This window comes from Bufo bufo, chromosome 1 (genome assembly GCF_905171765.1).
Source record: "Bufo bufo chromosome 1, aBufBuf1.1, whole genome shotgun sequence".
NCBI lineage: Eukaryota > Metazoa > Chordata > Amphibia > Anura > Bufonidae > Bufo > Bufo bufo.
The window spans coordinates 499,529,141-499,551,515 of NC_053389.1; the positions used below are offsets into that span (position 1 = coordinate 499,529,141).

Sequence of the window (22,375 nt, forward strand, 5' to 3'; positions counted from 1 at the left end):
TTTAGATAAATATATTATTGATCAGCGCGAGAAAGGCCTCATGCACACAACCGTTTTTTGGGTCCGCATCTGAGCCGCAGTTTTTACTGCTCGGGTGCGGACCCATTCACTTCAATGGGGCCGCAAAAGATGCGGACAGCACTCCGTGTGCTGTCCGCATCCGTTGCTCCGTTCCAAGGCCCCGCGGAAGGCACACGGACGGCTTCCATTTTTTGCGGATCCGCGGTTTGCGGACCGCAAAAAATGCCACGGTCGTATGCATGAGGCCAAAGAACTGACCTTCAAAAATATCTAGAAAAGGTAGTGTGGTTAAGTGGAATCTTGAAATTAGCAAGATTTATTACTGACATGCACCAGTTTTAGTCTAAAGTAAGCTATGTAAGGCCCCTTTCACACAAGCGAGTTTTCAGCGTGGGTGCAATGCGTGACGTGAACGCATAGCACCCGCACTGAATCCTGACCCATTCATTTCAATGTGTCTGTGTACATGAGCGGTTTTTTCACGCATCAGTTCTGCGTTGCGTGAAAAACGCAGCATGTTCTATATTCAGCGTTTTTCACGCAGCCCTGGCCCCGTAGAAGTGAATGGGGCTTCAGTGAAAAACGCATTGCATCCGCAAGCAAGTGCGGATGCAATGCGTTTTTCACTGATGGTTGCTAAGAGATCAAAACACATTGCACCTGCGTGGAAAAAAATGAACGCAATCGCAGACAAAACTGACCGAACTTGCTTGCAAAATGGTGCGAGTTTCACTGAACGCACCCTAAACGTATCCGGAGCCAATCCGTCACGCTCATGTGAAAAAGGCCTAAGGCCCCTTTCACACGGGTGAGTATTCCGCGCGGATGCGATGCGTGAGGTGAACGCATTGCACCCGCACTGAATACTGACCCATTCATTTCTATGGGGCTGTTCACATGAGCGGTAATTTTCACGCATCACTTGTGCGTTGCGTGAAAATCGCAGCATGCTCTATATTCTGTGTTTTTCACGCAATGCAGGCCCCATAGAAGTGAATGGGGTTGTGTGAAAATCGCAAGCATCCGCAAGCAAGTGCGGATGCGGTGCGATTTTCACGCATGGTTGCTAGGTGACAGTCTATTCACTATATTATTTTCCCTTATAACATGGTTATAAGGGAAAATAATAGCATTCTGAATACAGAATGCTTAGTAGGTGATCAATTGAGGGTTAAAAAAAAAATAAAAAATTAACTCACCTTCTCCTCTTGTTCATGTAGTTCCCGGTCTCTTCTTTACTTCTTAAAAGATAAACTACCGGCTAGGACCTGTGGTGACGTCAGATCACATGCTCCAATCACATGGTCCATCACCACAGTGATGGACCATGTGATTGGAGCATGTGATCTGACGTCACCAAAGGTCCTTTAGCCCACAGCTCATCTTTAAAGAAGTGAAGAAGAGACCGGGAACTACGTGAACAAGAGGAGAAGGTGAGTTAATTTTTTATTTATTTTTTAACCCTCAATTGATCACCTACTAAGCATTCTGTATTCAGAATGCTATTATTTTCCCTTATAACATGTTATAAGGGAAAATAATACAATCTACACAACACCTAACCCAAGCCCGAACTTCTGTGAAGAAGTTCGGGTTTGGGTACCAAACATGCGTGATTTTTCTCAAGCGAGTGCAAAACGCATTAAAATGTTTTGCACTCGCGCTGAAAAATCGCGGGTGTTCCCGGAACGCACCCGCACATTTTCCCGCAACGCCCGTGTGAAAGAGGCCTAAGAGTTAAGAGTCAAGCTTTCCATTCTTCTGATCCGTCACAGGATCCTGTAAAAAAATCAGTTTTTTAGATGGAGAATAAAGTTTTCAGATGAAAATGGCTCAAACAGATGACAACTGATGCAACAAGATCTGTTTTTTAACAGGATCATGTTTTTTCTCTCTCTTCCTCTAACGGATCAGAAGAACGGAAAGCTAAACGGTGATGTGAACTCAGCCTAAGGGCTCATGCACACAACCGTATCTATTTTGTGGTCCGCAAAAAACGGATCCACAAAAAATACAGATGACGTCAGTCTGCATTCCATATTTTGCGGAATGGAACAGCTGGCCCTTCATAGAACAGTACTATCTTTGTCCGTAATACGGACAATATTAGGACATGTTCTATTTTTTTGCGGAACGGAAATACGGACATACGGAAATGGAATGCACACGGAGTAACTTCCGTTTTTTTTTTACGGACCCATTGAAGTGAATGGTTCCGCATACGGTCCACAACAAAACCGGAATGGAGATGGAAAGAAAATACGTTTGTGTGCATGAGCCCTCAAAAAGAGGAAAATATGCAACTTCTAACAAGGTACCCCAAATCTGCCACAGAGTGTGCACCAATGTGATAAATTTGTTGCATCATGTCTAAACTTACTATTAGTGTTTGTAATTGTGGGCCAGTATATTAAGTATTAAAGGGAACCTGGCACCATGCAGTGCAATCAGCATGTTATAGAGCAAAGTTCAGTCAAATGTATCATTCATTCATTTAAACCTCTGCTCGTTCTGTGCTTAGGAGTCATGTGGGTGGTCCTACTGACTGACAGCTAGCTCTGTATGCATAGTCATGCCACGTTATCTGTAAGTCACTGAGTAGGACCGCCCACATGACTCCTAAGCATAAAATGAGCAGATGATTAATTAAATAAATTCCACATTTTATGGAATCTTTTCCCATAAAACTATATATCCATCCACTTAGCTCCCCCTGTTCTATAACCTGCTACCTCAAGATTTTATTGCGTTTTATGGTAGCAGGTTCCCTTTAAACTGTCATACAGTACCTTTATGAACACCTCACCCAACAATTTGTTATCAGTATTTTCCATATGACTACAGACCATTTGATTAGGCACCATGCGATGAGGAAATGTGTGCCTACCCACATTTTTAATTGTAATAATGATCAGATAATGACCTAGACAGGGGGTTACCCAGCTGAGACAGTTCAGCTCTGCTACAAAAATTCATCTCTGCTACAAAAGTTCAGCTCTGCTACAAAAATTAATGCAAAACCCAATGTGATATATTAACACATCATAAGTAATTGTTATACTTTGGAATGTCTCCTTTATGCTCCTTCATGCATTTAGCCCATGTCTTTCTCACATAACCTGGTAGTGAAATAAAATCTAGTTTGATTGGACAGTTGGTTTACTCTGAATTTTTACATTATGTAGATTCAGAATGCCATAAAAATAGTTTATGATCTCCTGGATGAGCAAAAGAAAATGGTTCTACAGGTGACCTTGCATCAAGGTCTTTGGAAATACATTATGCACAGAATTCCCCACGTTCATTTGTTGATGGCTATGCATTGGACATTATTAATCTGCCCGCTGTAGTAGCCCATACTGCCAACATGCAGCTCCTTCATGCAGATTGTGGGAATATATCATATGGTCACTAGTTATCCATTTCAAGAGACGGAACTGTCTGAAGTCAGAAATGCCAACCGCCCCACGGAGACTTATATACAGTTCCCTGTGCTCATGTCCATCTGTTGAACAAATCTGGAAGATCACAGAATTAACCAATGCTGTGTGGCATCAGTGTACGTTGTAAGTCTTTAAATTAAAGGGGTTGCCCAACAAACACATTTATCATCAATCCATAAGGTGGGTGATACTACATGTGTGATTGCAGGGGGTCAGGGATCCCACAATCACCAAAATGAGGGGAGGTCTAAGCCCCCTTTCCTCTCCATTGCACAACCACAGTGAGGAGTTTGAACAGAGTGGTGGTCAAACATGTACACTACACTCATTGGGGTCATTTGTCATTACCTCTATGACAGTTAACTGGCATAAAAAAAGTAGCAAACTCTGCGTTTGTGACTCTTAAAATGCCAAACATGGTTGTGCATATGGCCTTACACCATCCTTGCCATTTTCGAAAAGGGGGCATTGAGTGGGCATGGTGTGGTTGGGCCATTGGATCTGGGAGATTTATGCTCGCATACCCCAGTTTCATTCTAGGTGCATGAACTGCTGGAGGATTTGCTTAATTTATGGTGATGTGTGCATCTCCTCATAGATTAAGTGCATCCTCCGATAGTGAAGGGGACCAATCAAGTTTCAGCTTTCAGTTATATAGGATCTCTGAAAAAGTTAGAATCTGATTTGTTGCTATATGTAACATTGTTTTTTAACAAATATCCACCAATCCTTAGCGTTATTTACTATGTGAATGTTAGAAGACTAATGCATGATGTGCATATTCCTTTCAGGTAAAGTCTACTTTATCATATTCCACTCTGCTGTTATACTATGGGGATTTGCCATATCATTTTGTCCAGTTCCATACAAGCAAATAACTAAAATGCTGTAACCTCTAGGCACTACTTACAGTAGTTCCCTTAATTGTCATTGATTAGAAGAAGATATTCTGCAGTGCTATACGGAGATATGTGAGCATTCTCATCAGTCCCTCTTTCCAATAGAATGTGATGTTTCTATCTTAGATTCACATTAGGATCAATTTTGATATGGGGCCAGTTAACCTAGCAGTTTTTGGAGTGTGGGAGCGAAGCAGTGAGATTGAAGGAAATCCGAGCAAACACATAAAATATACAAACCCCATGTAAATTTTGTCCTTTTTGGATATGAGCACAGGGTACCACTAAGGCAGGCTCAACCTATATCCAACGATCTGATGAAATTACCCTTGTGAAGAAAAAAATTCGGGGTGGAACCGAAGCTAGAAGTGATCCCATAGTTTTCTATGGGAACATTCATATTCAACCTGCGCATCACTGGTGATGCCTGATGTCAAACATCGCTGGACAGAAATACGCTGCATGCATTGTTTTCCTTCTGGCGCATTTACTGTATAGATGCCGGATCTATGTGCTGAAGTGCTATGCGCATATATCAGTTGTGTCCGGCTCCCAGTTGGCCGGACACAACTAATGTATGTGAAGGGGGCTTAAGTCACCAAGCTGCCCCATATATTGTTCTTCCCTGTTAAATGTAGGTGACTGCTAGCACTGACATGCTGTATTAGCTATTAACGAGAGGTGAGAGAATTTCTTAAACTTTGGTTTGGAATCAGATCGACCCAAATAAGAATTGCTCTAACTGCCTGAAAAAGTCTCTCTCTCTAAGTTACATTTCTGAATTTTCAATTTACTTATCTGTACTATTAAGTTGCTGTTACAGTGGCAGTTCATGGCAATTCTTTCTGTGTGTGAATTAGGGCCATTGTTCATTGTATCTCACCTCAGTTGCAGTACAGCAAGGGTTAACTTCCACTTGCTCTGTGAGCTGCTGCGAGGCTGTTCCCAATTGCTTATCAGCCTGGACTCTATAAGCTCTGCTGTTTCCTCACTCATGGAAGGAGCAATTGGTCTCTGTAGATCTCGCTAGGTCTCTGTGCTATCTTCTGTTTGCATCTGTGTATCGACTACTACCTGTTTCCTGGTTCCTGATCCTCTGCCGCCTGACCTGTGCCTGTTCACCACACTGATCCTGTGCCGCCTGCTCTGACCTTTGGATTGTTTCACGGATTCTCATGAACTTTGCAAGCCCTGAACTCTGCCTGTTTCCTGACTACCTGTATTGCCTGTTTCTTCAGTGCCACATACCAGTGTCTATGATCCCCGTGGGTCAGCCTCCAACTGCATCAGAACTATTCCAGAAGATAGTGGACTAGTGGCTTCCCTGAAGCAAAAGCTAGTCTTCCCAGATAACGCCCTCAGGACTAGCCCAAACTCGAATGGTAGCTTGCGCTTTGCATTGCTATTGCCATACAATGCAATATTATGGAACCTTTGTCTGTATAATCCTCGGACATTAATCTGTATACGCCTGTATTGTTTTCTGATTACCATTGATATGGGTTCATTTGCATCTACATTTTGTAAATCCGGTAGTCTGTTCTGGCAGAGTGACAGACTATTGGAGTTACCGTATCCAGCATAGCTGGACACCACTGCACACCACCAGATTCCCATTCACTATAATGGGAACCAACAGAGATCCAGCAGGTTCCTGGCATACTGTAAATGCTGGCTCTCTTCTTGAACAGACTACTGGATTTACAAAATGTAGATGTGAATCTAGCATTAGTGACAGTTAATCTATTTGAGCGCACATGATATTTGTATGTGCAAATCCATGCAGAAATGTGAAGACTAAAGTCTTTTCATCTGGTTACATTATCCGCAAAATGAATGTGTCCTAACATTATGTGAATCAACCCTCTGTGTGGATTGTAAACATGGTACACTCATTTCAGATCTCAGCTCTGCCTTTTACACATGAATTCCACATGACTCCTCCGAAGAGACACCTCCACTGTTCTGATGGATCACTGATCAACCTCCTTATTTTATGCAAGTTTGAAACCATATCTAGATATCAAAGATTATAAACGTCTTATGCTGAACTATACCCCGAGGAAATGTTTCACAATGAGACAATGAGAGCCTCTAATTTTGGTGCACAACACATTTCTGGCAAACTTGCAGACAAATTTGAGACTTTTCCCCCTTTTCAGAAGTGGTGAGAAAAGGGGGCATGGTGAGGCCAAAGAAATCTACGGCAGATAGGAGGTTGCCGTAGATTTTAGACTGTTGCATGGCCAGCTGGAGGATGTGCCAAATCTATGAGAGGCCTGCCACTCTGAATAAATTTGGTACATCCTCCGGCTGCGCGGAAAACGCCAGACTTGATAAATTTTCCTCATAGTGTCATCCCATAAAGGAAAGCCAGTGCTTCCACAGTGCCTCAGGTACGTTACCTGTCAAATAACTCTAGTACACAGTCTCTGTAGCTACCTTTCCTGGAGGTTAAAAATAATCATATCCTATTATAATTCATAAAATTATTTTAAAAATAATCATATCCAATTATAATTCATTAAATTATATTAAATTGACTTGTCACTTCTCCTGACACTTGCATTCCCCGTGTAATAACAATTTTGGAATATATTTTCTCAGAACTTTGTGTTGTGCTTCCTCCTGAATATAATGAATATACAGTGAGGAACAGAAGTATTTGAACACCCTGCGATTTTGCAAGTTCTCCCACTTAGAAATCATGGAGGGGTCTGAAATTCACATTGTAGGTGCATTCCCACTCTGAGAGACAGAATAAATAAAAAAAATTTAGGAAATCACATTGTATGATTTTTAAAGAATTTGTCTTGCACTGCTGAACATAAGTATTTGAACACCTGAGAAACAGCAAGAATTCTGGCTCTCAAAGACCTGTTACTGTGCCTTTAAAAAGTCCACCTCTACTCCACTCATTAATCTCACTTAGTAGCACCTGTCTGAGCTCTTTAAAGACACCTGTCCACCCCACAGTCAGTCAGACGCCAACTACTACCATGGGCAAGACCAAAGAGCTGTCAAAAGACACCAGAGACAAAATTGTGGACCTCCACAAGGCTGGAAAGGGCTACGGGGCAAAGCAGCTTGGTGAAAATAGATCAACTGTTGGAGCAATTGTTAGAAAATGGAAGATGCTAAAGACAACTGTCAGTCTCCCTCAGACTGGGGCTCCATGCAAGATCTCACCTCGCGGGTTATCACTGATGATAAGAAAGGTGAGAAATCAGCCCAGAACTACAAGGGAGGAGCTGGTCAATGACATGAAGAGAGCTGGGACCACAGTTTCAAAGGTTACTGTCGGTAGAACACTACGCCGCCATAGTTTCAAATCATGCATTGCACGAAAGGTTCCCCTGCTCAAGTCATCACATGTCCAGGCCCGTCTGAAGTTTGCCAATGACCATCTGGATGATCCAGAGGAGGCATGGGAGAAAGTCATGTGGTCAGATGAGACCAAAGTAGAACTTTTTGGTCTAAACTTCACTCGCCGTATTTGGAGGAAAAAGAAGGATGAGTTGCATCCCAAGAACACCATCCCTACTGTGAAGCATGGGGGTGGTAACATCATGCTTTTAGGTAGTTTGCCAAATGCTCGTCATCTTAATCTTCCTGGTTCCTAAAAAGTTAAAAAAGTACAACAGAAGGTACATTTTAAATAAATCTTATTCTACCTTCTCTTATACACATGTTTATAATGGGCTCTGTCCATTGTTTAAGCACTGTATATCAATTAATTCTTTTTCTATTATTCTTTAATTCAGTTCAAGGAAATACAGTTATCGCAGTTTGTCATTTTGCTGCTGAATAACATTCTCTCTACTTCATGGGTCTTGTGTTTACGCTGTTTAGATTAGTCCATGCAGAAAACGATGTTGCTATTAGTGCTTGTTACACTAATATTTATCCTGCTAAACATAATTACATGTTATATTTCTTGAGGAAATTGAATACTTTTAGTGCTACTGCTGGCGTTTTAGCAACAGTTGATCTTTAGACGTGAGTTCAGTTATGTTTTCATGACAGAGATGATCTGGGACAGCTTAATTCATGGTAAAACTATTACAAACCTATTAAAATGTATACATTTTAGAAACATGGTCCTTTCTGTAAAGGTGGTTACACAGGGTGGAAATTTGCGTATATGTTTTATTATATATTATGTCTCAATCATCACTTTTGCCCATTCTATGTAGATTGTACCACTACCAGTATATGTACAGTGATATAGCTATTACGATAGCATGGGCATATTGTTTCTTCCCATGCCTGTTGTGTCAATCAAATCCTGATGTGATGCCATAGTTGTGCTTGGTTCTCTAAGCCATTCAACTTTTATCATTTCTGTCCTGTCTCCCCACTCATAGACACAAAGACAGAAAGATACTGCTGCTGCACCTCCCCTCCCCCATGTGTCTTCTATTTACTGGTAGACTCTAGATTTCTTGTGAACCGACAAGCTTTCTGAACATTTATGGAGTGCAGATAGGAAAGGAGAAATTATAGGTTTCAGAAAGATGAGGAAAATAACACTTTCTCCTAGTTGATAAAATAAAACAATAATAATAATAATAACAACAATAATAATAACTATATATCAAATAACACTTTAATAAAGGCACTATTATGTGAGCAATGTTATATTAATTAAGTCTTGCTGCACTATTTGATTATTGTATAGCAGTATTCGATGACTTTTCTGCTGCACTATTTTGGACCTTTTATTCAATTTTGGGCTATTATGTGGGCACTGCATAGCATTATTAATGAAGCAGTGTGTCGGACCATTATTTAAGCATGTCAAGGCAAATTGAGCATAGCAAATATGTGCTAATAAGTGTGTGTGTGTGTGTTTATTTGGAGACTGTAACAAACTTGATAAGGCTATTTTCACATTAGCGGAAGCCTTCTCTGGCAGGCTGTTCCAGTGGGTGATCAGCCTGCTGGATTTGTGCTGCCGCTAGTGCACACGTGCCGCCGGAAGTACACTCCGGTGCCATTCACTATAATGGGGGCGGGCTGGAGGTCCAGGCGCAGCACGGCAAACATGCAGGGAGGTGGCCGGAATAAAACTACGACATGTCATGACAATCAAACCGTAATATAACCCAAATTGGCAGGGATACATAATCAGGATAGGCCATCAATATCTGTATGGTAGGGGTCTGACACCCTGCACCTCTGTCCATCTGCTGTTCTTTAGCAGTTCTATTGTATGTACTGGACAGAGCTGGTTTTCTCCCATTGAAATGAATGTAGTAAGCTACTGAAACTGCCGCAGAACAGCTCATCAGTAGGGATGCATGATGTCGGACCCCCGCCAATCAGATATTGATGGCGTTTCCTATCCTAAACTACAAAGAAAAACGTTTGTTTCTGATTATTGCCTCATTATGAGCAGAGGTGAGAGCTACATTTAAATGCAGCAATCACCTCCATGGTGTTTAGAAGCAATATAATAAATGCATATTCTTTACCGTTTGCTGGTATGCCCTTGAAGATGCTTTGTAAGATTTCATATTTAAAAGACTTTCATGTTCAAAATACCGTATCTCCAGAAAAACTTGAAGTCTTTAATTATTGTAGCCCACAGCATCAATGTGCATCATGTTTTCCAATTACTGAATGTTTTTCATCTCGGTTGCTGTGGGAGGATAGCTAGCTTACATGCAGCATGTAAGGAGGAGGTGGAGGAATGAAACTTAGGCAATTTATATTAGAAGGACACAGACACAGGAAATGAGTTAAGTATAGGTTGTTGTTTTCAAGTAGGAAAAATACATCGTGTTTATGTGATGAAACTCAAGAGCTCACCAATATAAGAAGATAGATGCCAGATTTCTCTATTACATTGTACCCTTTTGATGTGTGTTACAGTTACCTCTTCATTGTGATAATGTGTAATATATTGCCTTTGTATTTTTAGTTTCTACTTATACATAATAAGTTGGCCAATAAGCATAGTAATATAGCCCTGTAGATATCATCTACCGGGGTGGACATACTATATGTACAACTTTTCAGTTGCATAGGGGTCCAGAAGGTAAGGGGGGACTCTGACTATTAAAGGGAACCTGTCATAAATGTTATGCTGAGCTCACTGAGGGCAGTATAAAGTAGTGACAGAAATGCTGATTTCAGCGATGTGTCACTCATGAGCTAAAAGTAAGTGGTTGCAGAGAACCAGCATCATAATAATTTCAGCCCAGGCCTTGAAAAGAGTCATATCTACCTGAGAAGAGTCCTGGTTATTCCTAATCTCCTGCTCTCCCCGCCCATCTGCTGATGATTGGCAGTTCTCTCCTAGAGAGAAAGGGAGAAAACTAGGTAGAAGACTGTCAGTCATCATCAGGTGGGTGGGAGAGCAGGAATTCATGAATAACCAGGACTCTTCTCAGGTGGCCGGGACTCTTTTCCAGGCCCAGTCTGCAATGATTGTGATGTTGGTTCTCGGCAACCACTTACTTTTAATTTTTAAAAGACAGACCGCTGAAGTCAACTCACCTGTCTCTACTTTACTTTATTCTGCCGTTCGTATGGGCAGCATAAAGTTGATGACAGGTTCCCTTTAAAACTGATTCAAATAAGAGACATGATTCACAAGTAAAAAAAAAAAAATGACAAAAAGCAGAAATTTCAGGTATTTAGAATGGTCAACCATGACCCATATATTAGAGCTGTCTGTAACTAAACATACGTGTCTACAGAAGTATCTTAGGAGGTAGAAGGACCATAGGCAATATCAGTGATAAATGTGAACTCATACTTTATGCATACAATGGAGTTATTATCCATAAATAACTGGCTTGAGATTTTTTATACACCTGGCATGGAGATGACTAGTAATCACAGTAAAACAACAAGGCTTTTAGTCTAAGGATGCTGCTGCGTGTTCAGTAGAGAGGTTATATCTGCCCTTCATACTTTCTCTCCTGTTATGATCCACTCCTGATTGTGGCTTTAAACACTGCATCAGAAAGCCTGAACGTGTGGAAGCAACCTAATAGTTATTCATTTCATTAACGATCACTTATTACAAAAAGACCACAAGTCGTACGCATGGGCAAGCACTTCTCTTCATCCTTAACACTAAACACTGGGGTACCGCAAGGCTGTGTGTTGAGCCCTTTCCTTTACTCCCTCTTCACAAATGACTGTAAACCTATTCACAATACAAATACCATTATAAAATTTGCAGATGGCACGACCGTGATAGGCCTGATCTCCAACAATGATGAAACAGCCTATAGGAAAGAGGTTGAGAACCTAGAGAGATGGAGTAAGAACAACAACCTCATACTCAATACCAAGAAAACAAAGGAGCTAATTCTGGATTTTAGGAAGAAGAAACGAAATGGACACCATCCCATTAGCATTAATGGTGGAAACGTGGAGATAGTTCAAAGTTTTAGATTCTTGGGAGTTCATATAAGTCAGGACCTGTCATGGATAAAAAAACAACAGAAATTACCAAAAAAGGCCTTCAGAGGCTTTATTTTCTGAGGAGTCTGAAGAAAGCACAACTCCCAAAACAGCTGCTAGTCAATTTTTACAGGTGCACCATAGAATCTTTTATCACATACTGCATTACAGTGTGGTCCTCCGGCTGCTCTTCTGAGGACAAGAAGACCCTCAAGTGCATCATCAGAATGGCTGCCAGAATCACTGGTACTCAGTTACCATCACTGGATGACATTTTCACTGCTCGTTGCAGCAACAGGGCAAAAATTATCTGCCGGCATCCAACTCACCCCGGCCACAGCCTTTTCATTCCCCTACCCTCTGGTAGGCGTCTTAGAGCCCTACATGCCCGCACCACTAGGCTGAAGAACAGCTTTTACCCCAAAACAATCAGTCTCCTAAATGCTCGGAGATTATTGCCCCTTCCTAGGATAGAAACTACCACAGACTGAAAGTGACTGCTGCATTCGTGACCCCATGATGATCTCTTGTCTGCAGTGGTGTCTGATCAGTGTGTATATATACTCATAAGCACTTCCTACCTTGCTCTTGCTATATATATGCTGTGACCTGTGAATAGTAATTTCTTTCTAGTGCAATGTTTTGTTTTTTTCTAGTGTAATGCTTTAGTTTAAATGTCAGTTCTTGTTCCTCTGTCCATGGCATCTAGGATTGCTCCAAACAACATTTCATTGTATTGTACATTGTATTACATTGTATTGTACAGTGACAATAAAGGCATCTTATCTTATCTTATATTAATCACTGGTTCAAATTTATCAGTACATGGCGTAATGGAACCCCTGGGTGCCTTTATTTTTGGATACATCTAAAAGTCATACTGAGGCTCCATAAAGCCAATTCCAACCAACAGGTGATTTTGCTCTCATTTATGAATCTGTCACACACTTAATACAGTAGAGATGTTGATACGCCAGTGGTATGCCAGTATTGGGAAATATAACCCAATGTGTAATGTACATTTTCTTTCAGCACTAGTCATGAGGATCATTTTTATCAGTAATGTAACTGTTGGGATTGATACATATGAAATAATGAAACAAGTCATAGTTTAGGCTCTGATGGACCAATTGATCAGCAATGCAAGATATTCAGAATAACACTGCTGAATGAAAAGATGATCAACAAAAATATGTTTCTTAGCTCTGCCTCTGATATCTCCAAGGAGACTTGTCACAGATTGTTACTGGTTGGTTAACATTCTGGTACCATATGGACACTCATCCACCCACGTCCACCACACTATTACAAAACATATTGCATCCCTGCCCATTATATCTTCTGTGAAGGAACATTGGCATCAAAATAAAATGTTTATTTGCATTCAGTATTAACATTTTCTGTTCCATTTTATTACTTTGTTCATCCTTGATACTGATACTTGATACTTATACTAATCCTTGTTTTCTGGAGAAATATGAAAGGCAATGTTCCTCACCATCATCTTCTATATAGATTGTTCTCAGCCAATTGTAGTTACGCCTCTTATGTACCATTTGTATGGAGGTTGACATTATATGCATGTACTGTAGGTCTACTAAGTTTGGCGTTGCTTGGCAATTTGTATGTGCTTCCAAATAGTCTATATACAGTATGTTCTATATGGTATTTTTTTTCTTCCCTTGACAAACAGGTATCTTGAGCTTGAAAGTAGTGGGCATCGAAATGAAGTCAGACTACATTACCGCTCAGGGAGTCATCGATCGCAGACAGAAGTTTTTCCATATATTTTGGCAGATGACAAATGGCATCGATTTTCCTTGGCAGTCAGCGCTTCTCATCTGGTTTTACATGTGGATTGTAACAAGTAAGGAACTATACAGCCCCTTCTCATCTATATGACCACACACAAGTGTACACCTGTTTAACAGAAGATTTCCATGTATTTTTTTCAGGCAGGACTACTGTTTTTTGACAGATGCCAATATGTTTAAATTGCTAGACATTCAGCATGCCTGAAAGATCTAGACGGTTTCTTCCCATTAACCCAATGTACGACAAAAGAGTGTTCTTTTACATGTATTGGGGAGTTATATGTCCACATAACAGTAAACTGCACTATTACAAGCCGAGGTACTCAGGAGGACATATGTCATTGTATACAACAGGAAGCACTTTGACACATCTATGATGAAAGGCTCTGATGTGATGGTAAAAGCTTGTGCAGTGCAAAGACACTGATCACGTCCGGATTGGTCTCATCAATATCAGATAGGCGGGGGTCCGACTCCCGGAGCCCCTGACGATCAGCTGTTTGAAGCGGTAGCTTCTTTCAAGTGAGCGCTGCTGCGTCCACTTCACAATTACCTGTGTGTCATTTCCTTTGTAGAGGCGGCGCAGTGTAATTACAACTGCTCATCCCATTAATTACACCGCACGGCTGCTGCAAATGAGACGACGCACAGTTAATTTGGAAGAGGCAACAAGCACCGCTACCCCTTCAAACTGCTGACCGGTATTTGTGGCGGGAGTCAGTCGGCACTCACTGCACCCAAGCCAGCAATGAGGAAAGGCGTGAAATAAATATTAACACACAGAACTGTAATATTTAATTGGTCTAGGGCAGTAGAAGTGGTAATATCAATATATCTGGTCTTCAATGGCAGTGTTGGAGTTAATATCAAGATCCCCGGTGGTCTATGGCAGTTAATGGGTGAACTTTAGGATCCCTGATGGTCTAGAGCGACGAAGAGTTAATTTTAGGATTCATGGTGGAGAGTGGTGAAGTGGTTTAATATATCATACCTGAGGTCTAGACACAGGACCAGACTACTCCTGTGTGTTATCTTGTGTGGCATACTGGTTTCCATCAACCATCAATTGCAACAGGTCCGTATTATACATCTTGTATTTTGTTTAATAGGATTTATGAAAGAATTGTGGAAAAGCCATACATGGATATTCCATCTGGGACAACTTTATGGGTTGGACAAAGAAATGGCGCACATGGTTATTTTAAGGTATGTGGTTTGCTGTATGTTTTGGCTTGGCAATAAAAGACTCATCCTAGGTCTAAGCTATGCCATTAATGAAAGATCTGTTCACATTAGAAAGCTAGAGTGATCCTTCATCTCGCTGTTACCAATCATATAGTCCCAGTAATATAAGGGGAAATGTCCATGTTGCTTCCTTGGAGGGAGGAGAAATGTGTGTCTTCAGGACTCTTTCATCTCCAGTGAAAACTAGAGATAATTGCCTGAAAACAGGCAGCTGACTGCTGCTAGCACTGCCTATAAGATTGTAAGTTGATCACACAGAAGTCCTCGGCACTGGACCATACAAGTAAGGCCCCTTTACATGAGTCGATGCATAGTTAAAAGGGCTTACAACTGATGACCTATTCTCTGGATAGATCATCAGTATCTGATCGGTGGCGGTCCAACACCCTGGGCAATCAGCTGTCTGAGAAGGCACTAGTGATCCTTTAAGCTCTGCTTCCTTCTCGCAGCTTAACAAGCACAGTGCTGTACATTGTATGGCAGCTGTGCTTGGTATTGCAGCTTAGCCCCATCCACTTCTATGGGGCTGAGCTGCGCCTAGGCCACGTGAATGATGAATGTGTTGTTACTGGCCTAGGGAAAGCAGTGAGAAGGGTTTGTCGCTACTGCAAGCACCACTGCCTTCTCAAACAGTTGATTGACTGGGTCCCAGGTGTCGAACCCCCACCTATCAGATATTGATGACCTATCAAGAGGATTGGTCATCAGTATTAAAGTCTCAGAAAACCTCTTTAATGACCACAACAACCTTTTTGTTCCCAATCGTTTCCTAATCTTTAAGCAGAGATGATTTATGTGCAGGAGTCATCTCCTCTGTATGGGGATGAGTGTCCTCTACTGTGCTAGTCCCTACATTGTCACTGTTTGCCGGCAGCAGGTCCATGTTTACACAGGACAATCTTCTGCTGGCAAACAATGATTTTATATGCCACATAAAAGATGTCATTACCGACAAATTAGCATTTTGCACATATGTCAGTAGATCAGTGGCTTACTTAGAGAAGGGGCATTTATTCGGCATATTCCCTGTTTATTGTCCCAATCCTTGACTCCTGTGAAATCAAATTACTGGAGGACATTCACTAATGTCTTTACACCACAATAACAGAGTAGAAAAGTCACAAATTATGGTGCATGCCATATATGCCCAATAATTTCAGACTTTTTAAGATGTGCGCCACTATTCTAAAGTGTTGAAAAAGGGGCGGGCCTTAGCGGGAGGATGATGCTTAGCGAGACCTGACAGATTTACTATAACTTATACCAGAAACTGCTGTAAGTTACAGCTGAAGTCTACACCAGGCCCCTGGTTGGCATAGACTTCAGTTTCTGGTGCACCACAGGGCAGAGATGGGCCTATTTTATTAAGAGGCATCTGCCTTATAATAAATTAGGTGCATCTCACTACAGCACCAGTTGTGAAGACTGGCATATGGGAATGCCTGTCTTGATGAATGTTTTTCACTGTGTTTAGTGTGATTATAAAAGTCAATGAGGGACATTTATCAAGACTGGCGTCGCCATACACCAGTTTTAGTCCCTCTGCGTTAGAGTGAAAGACACCTAATTTATTTCTCTTAATAAATGATATGCATCTCTGCCTGCCATGTGCCAGAAACTGAAGTTTACGCCAGCGAACAGATTTCAGCTATAACTTACGCTAGCTTCTGGTGTAAGTTATAGTAAATCCAACGGGTTGCACCCAGCTCCACCCCTTTCCCTGCCACTTCAGAAAAGTGTTGAGAAGCTTAAAAGGTTGAAAATGTTTGCACACATATGGCGTGTGCCATAATTTGTGACTTTTTTACGTCACTACCACAGGAGGTAATCGTAGATTTCTCTGGAGTAATTTTGGGAACAGAGCTAAGGTTATCCCTTACACAGTGATTCAGTATGTGCCCCAATTCCTATTCCAATACTTAAGAGAAAGGCAAACAGAAATAAGCGATTCATCCACCTAATGTTTCAGAATGAAGACATTAAGATATTCCACACTATCCATTATTGTCAGTCCTATCTCTATCAAGTCACCCTGCTTTGCCTTTTAAACATACGGTAGCTAGCATATCACTGAATATTATTCTTTTATCTGAAATACATGTAGAATCTGTGAACATTTCTTCCATTTGTCAGCCCTGAAAGCCATTCAGTTCGCAACTGATAACGTTAAAGAAAGTCACTGATCATTATTTGTCTAAGAGTTTTTAAATTCTACATATTATTAGTATCTGTTAAGCTGGCCACACAGATTGGTGGGAGTCTGACACATGTCATCCCCAATGATCAGCTGGTTGGGCAGTCTAGTGGGAGATAGAAGCAGAAGGCTCTGTCCAGTGTTTTGGGGCTGTGCCAGCACACTGCAGTTCAGCTCCTATTCACTTGAACAGCTGATCAGAGGGGATGCTGGGTCTCGGACTCCCACCCATCTGGCATTGACAACCTATTTGGATTGTAGGTCATCAGTATTAAAAAACTGGAGTTTAAGGTGTCCATACATACATTAAAGGGAACCTGTCATCAACTTTATGCTGACCTGAACTCAACCAAGTAAAGAAATACCACAGCTAGACCGCACCTCCAAAGATAAAACATAATTTATTGAAACATACTGGTAAAAACATCAATTCATGGAACAATCCCCACTAGTGGGTAGAATCATGTGCAAAATGCATCCGGTACCACCATCAAATGATCAATGTATAAGATAGTCAAAGGTGTAACATGAAAATGCATAAAATATATCTAATGATATACTTATCAGAAACACAGTGGTGGCACACGGGAAATAGAAACCCACAGGGGGTAAAGAAAACGCTCACGCGTATCGCTAGAGCATGAAGTAGCTTCCTCAGAGGTCCATGTAAATGTGCATTTGCGTTTCAACATTATACAGTCAGGTCCATAAATATTGGGACATCAACACAATTCTGAAATTTTTTGCTCTATACACCACCACAATGGATTTGAAATGAAACTAACAAGATGTGCTTTAACTGCAGACTGTCAGCTTTAATTTGAGGGTATTTACATCCAGATCAGGTGAACGGTGTAGGAATTACAACAGTTTTCATATGTGCCTCCCAATTGTTAAGGGACCAAAAGTTATGGGACAATTGGCTTCTCAGCTGTTCTATGGTCAGGTGTGTGTTATTCCCTCATTATCCCAATTACAATGAGCAGATAAAAGGTCCAGAGTTCATTTCAAGTGTGCTATTTGCATTTGGAATCTGCTGTCAACTCTCAAGATGAGATCCAAAGAGCTGTCACTATCAGTGAAGCAAGCCATCATTAGGCTGAAAAAACAAAACAAACCCATCAGAGCGATGGCAAAAACATTTGGCATGGCCAAAACAACGCAACACCCGGAAGACCACGGAAAACAACTGTGGTGGGCGACCAAAGAATTCTTTCCCTGGTGAAAAATACACCCTTCACAACAGTTGGCCAGATCAAGAACACTCTCCAGGAGGTAGGTATATGTGTGTCAAAGTCAACAATCAAGAGAAGACTTCACCAGAGTGAATACAGAGGGTTCACAACAAGATGCAAACTATTGGTGAGCCTCAAAAACAGGAAGGCCAGATTAGAGTTTGACAAACGACATCTAAAAAAGCCTTCAGAGTTCTGGAACTACATACTATGGACAGATGAGACCAAGATCAACTTGTACCAGAGTGACGGGAAGAGAAGAGTATGCAGAAGGAAAGGAACTGCTCATGATCCTAAGCATACCACCTCATCAGTGAAGCATGGTGGTGGTACTGTCATGGCGTGGGCATGTATGGCTGCCAATGGAACTGGTTCTCTTGTATTTATTGATGATGTGACTGCTGACAAAAGCAGCAAGATGAATTCTTAAGTGTTTCAGACAATATTATCTGCTCATATTCAGCCAAATGCTTCAGAACTCATTGGACGGCGCTTCACAGTGCAGATGGACAATGACCCAAAGCATACTGCAAAAGCAACCAAAGAGTTTTTTAAGGGAAAGAAGTGGAATGTTATGCGATGGCCAAGTCAATCACCTGACCTGAATCCGATTGAGCATGCATTTCACTTGCTGAAGACAAAACTGAAGGGAAAATGCCCCAAGTACAATCAGGAACTGAAGACAGTCGCAGTAGAGGCCTGGCAGAGCATCACCAGGGATGAAACCCAGCGTCTGGTGATGTCTATGCATTCTAGACTTCAGGCTGTAATTGACTGCAAAGGATTTGCAACCAAGTATTAAAAAGTGAAAGTTTGATTTATGATTATTATTCTGTCCCATTACTTTTGGTCCCCTAACAAGTGGGAGGCACATATGCAAACTGTTTTAATTCCTACACCGTTCACCTGATTTGGATGTAAATACCCTCAAATTAAAGCTGACAGTCTGCAGTTAAAGCACATCTTGTTTGTTTAATTTCAAATCCATGGTGGTGGTGTATAGAGCCAAAAATGTTAGAATTGTGTCGATGTCCAAATATTTATGGACCTGACTGTATATCCTATTGAATCAATCACTTATCAATTGTAGCTGTGGTCAAGTAGATAAAGCAATAAACAGGGGAGGGAGTGGGGAGGGTGCACGTAGGTACTACCTGGATTCTCCCCGATGCAGCGAACCAAGGGGATGACGGACCAGGGTGGAGAGAGAACAAGTTAGTACATGTGTGAGAATCATATAAATAATATAAAATACATTAAAAAATAAATCACACATGTACTGACTTGTTCTCTCTTCACCCTGCGCTTGCTTTCTGGCCCTCTTCTCTCCCTGGTGCATGGTCCGTCATCCCCTTGGTTCGCTGCAACTTTTTGCAGGAAAGCCTGGCTCTGGATCGTTGTACCTTTTATTGAGTCTTAAAACCATATGGCTTGGTGTAATTTCTTGCAATTCTTGTCATAGTTATGCTTTGTACTGGGTGCAATACATGTATCTTTTGCTAAAAAGTATAAGCTGATTTAAAAATTATTACTAATAATGATAAATAGATTAATACCCAGGTAATAAGATAAGTATAGGAACGGTGTAGTAAGGAAAGAATGAGACATAGTCATACAATAGAGAGCCTTAGAAATGAGTATAAATAAAAATGGTGGGAATAAATTTATGATCTGTCTTATTGATGTAATTATGTTAACGAATTTTTATACGTTTTTCACACTTGTTTATTCTATTCATTCATGTAATTAATTATGCATTGTATATCATATATATATATATATATATATATATATATATTTAACTTTTTATGAATTGCACATTTCATCTATGTAATATTCTATTTCACATATGATCATGGATTTGTATTAATTGTTTAGATTATGAATTATATAATTTTTCCTGTCACTATTTGAACATCAATTAATATTAATAGTACTGCATGATTGTAACTCTATAAATTGCTTTACTCACACTTCTTGTTAATATAGTGGAATTGTGGGCTCTTAATTGGCATTGTCCTTATATTTTATGTCTTGTTTTCATACCGGAACTAACATTACTTTGCTGGGTTTCGGCGATTCATTTACAGTGGGATGTGAAAGTTTGGGCAACCTTGTTAATCGTCATGATTTTCCTGTATAAATTGTTGGTTGTTACGATAAAAAATGTCAGTTAAATATATCATATAAGAGACACACACAGTGCCTAATTTTGTTTAAACAATTATAGCACACTTTCTGTAAATCCAATAAACTTATTTTCACTTCTCAAATATCACTGTGTGTGTCTCCTATATGATATATTTAACTGACATTTTTTATCGTAACAACCAACGATTTATACAGGAAAATCATGACGATTAACAAGGTTGCCCAAACTTTAGCATCCCACTGTAGGGATGCACTCGTGCGGTTCGGCGCTCTGTGGCGTTTGCGAGGCCGTGGTGTGTTTCCGCCCTTTGGAACGCATCGCGGCATCGACTTCCGCCCGGGCGCCATCTTGCGCATGCGCGTCTGTCTTTCCAGCACGCCGGATTTAACTCGCGCCATCATTCGCACTTGGACCATGCACCGGGGAGAATCCAGGTAGTACCTACGTGCGCCCTCCCCACCCCCTCCCCGTTTATTGCTTTATGAACTTGACCACAGCTACAATTGATAAGTGATTGATTCAATAGGATATGTAATGTTGAAACGCAAATGCACATTTACATGGACCTCTGAGGAAGCTACTTCATGCTCTAGCGATACGCGTGAGGGTTTTCTTTCCCCCCTGTGGGTTTCTATTTCCCATGTGCCACCACTGTGTTTCTGATAAGTATATCATTAGATATATTTTATGCATTTTCATGTTACACCTTTGACTATCTTATACATTGATCATTTGATGGTGGTACCGGATGCATTTTGCACATGATTCTAGTGGGGATTGTTCCATGAATTGATGTTTTTAACCAGTATGTTTCAATAAATTATGTTTTATCTTTGGAGGTGCGGTCTAGCTGTGGTATTTCTTTACTTGGTTGAGTTCATGTTTGTTTTTTGATACCAAGGCCTGCACTCCTTTATTATACTCATAGGTGTGCCCCCTGCTGTTTGCAGCTAAAAGTAAGTGGTTACAGAGAACCAGCATCATAATCATTTCAGCCCAGGCCCTGAAAAGTGTCAAATATACCTGAGAAGAGTCCTGGTTATACATAATCTCCTGCTCTCTCACCTATCTGCTGATGATTGGCAGTTCTCTCCTAGAGAGAAAGGGAGAAAACTAGATAGAAGACTGCCAATCATCAGCAGGAGGGTGGGAGAGCAGGAATTCATGAAGAACCAGGACTCTTCTCAGGTAGATTTGACTCTTTTCCAGGCCCAGTCTGCAATGATTGTGATGTTGGTTCTCGGCAACCACTTACTTTAAACTTTTAAATGACAGACCGCTGAAATTAACTCACCTGTCTCTACTTTTATGGGCTCCATAAAGTTGATGACAGGTTCCCTTTAAATTAATCACCTGACCCAATTTGAATGTGTAATGGTGTTGTACCAACTTTCTCCTCATGCCATATGTCAGGACAAAGAAGGATCGGGATGCTGGATTTCAACGTGGCCGATTCTTTTGTTCTTGGCAAGATAGGTCACAACCAAATATGTCTTGTAGTGACTTTATCACCTTTTAGAATACAAACCAGATGGAGTGTGCATGTGTATGGGAGGGAAAGGATAGAGAAGGATAGCTATTGACAGCTATCTAAAGTATATGGCCAGTCTTTACATACCTTCAATAGCTGTTGGCGACAGCTATCTTTGCCGACTTGCCCATACAGTACATGCCCTGCTAAGCCAAGTAGATATATACGGTCTTTTCATTGGGGAGAGAAGGTTGCTGTGAGTTGTGTCAAATGTACTTTTAAACGATTGCCAATCAATTCATCATCAGTGCTTGATATTTGCCACCATCAGGCAGTGTTTTTAAAGAGGCCAGTGAATTGGTCCAAATTGTTATCTACATCGGCGTCCAATTAGTTAAAATATGGACATTGATATAAATGCTTCAGAGACAAGTGCATTTTATTACATGACTTTCCTTCGTATTAATAAGGTTGACTAA

General features: G+C 40.9%; 1 protein-coding gene across 1 annotated transcript in view; it reads left to right on the forward strand.

Moving 5' to 3' along the window:
- NELL2 (neural EGFL like 2) overlaps positions 1-22,375 on the forward strand; it is a 391,676-nt gene that overhangs the window by 75,447 nt on the left and 293,854 nt on the right. Inside the window, exons 4-5 of the mRNA XM_040410664.1 lie at positions 13,479-13,652; positions 14,709-14,805. Of these exons, the coding sequence (XP_040266598.1) occupies positions 13,479-13,652; positions 14,709-14,805 (271 nt within the window). The remainder of the gene's footprint in view (positions 1-13,478; positions 13,653-14,708; positions 14,806-22,375) is intronic.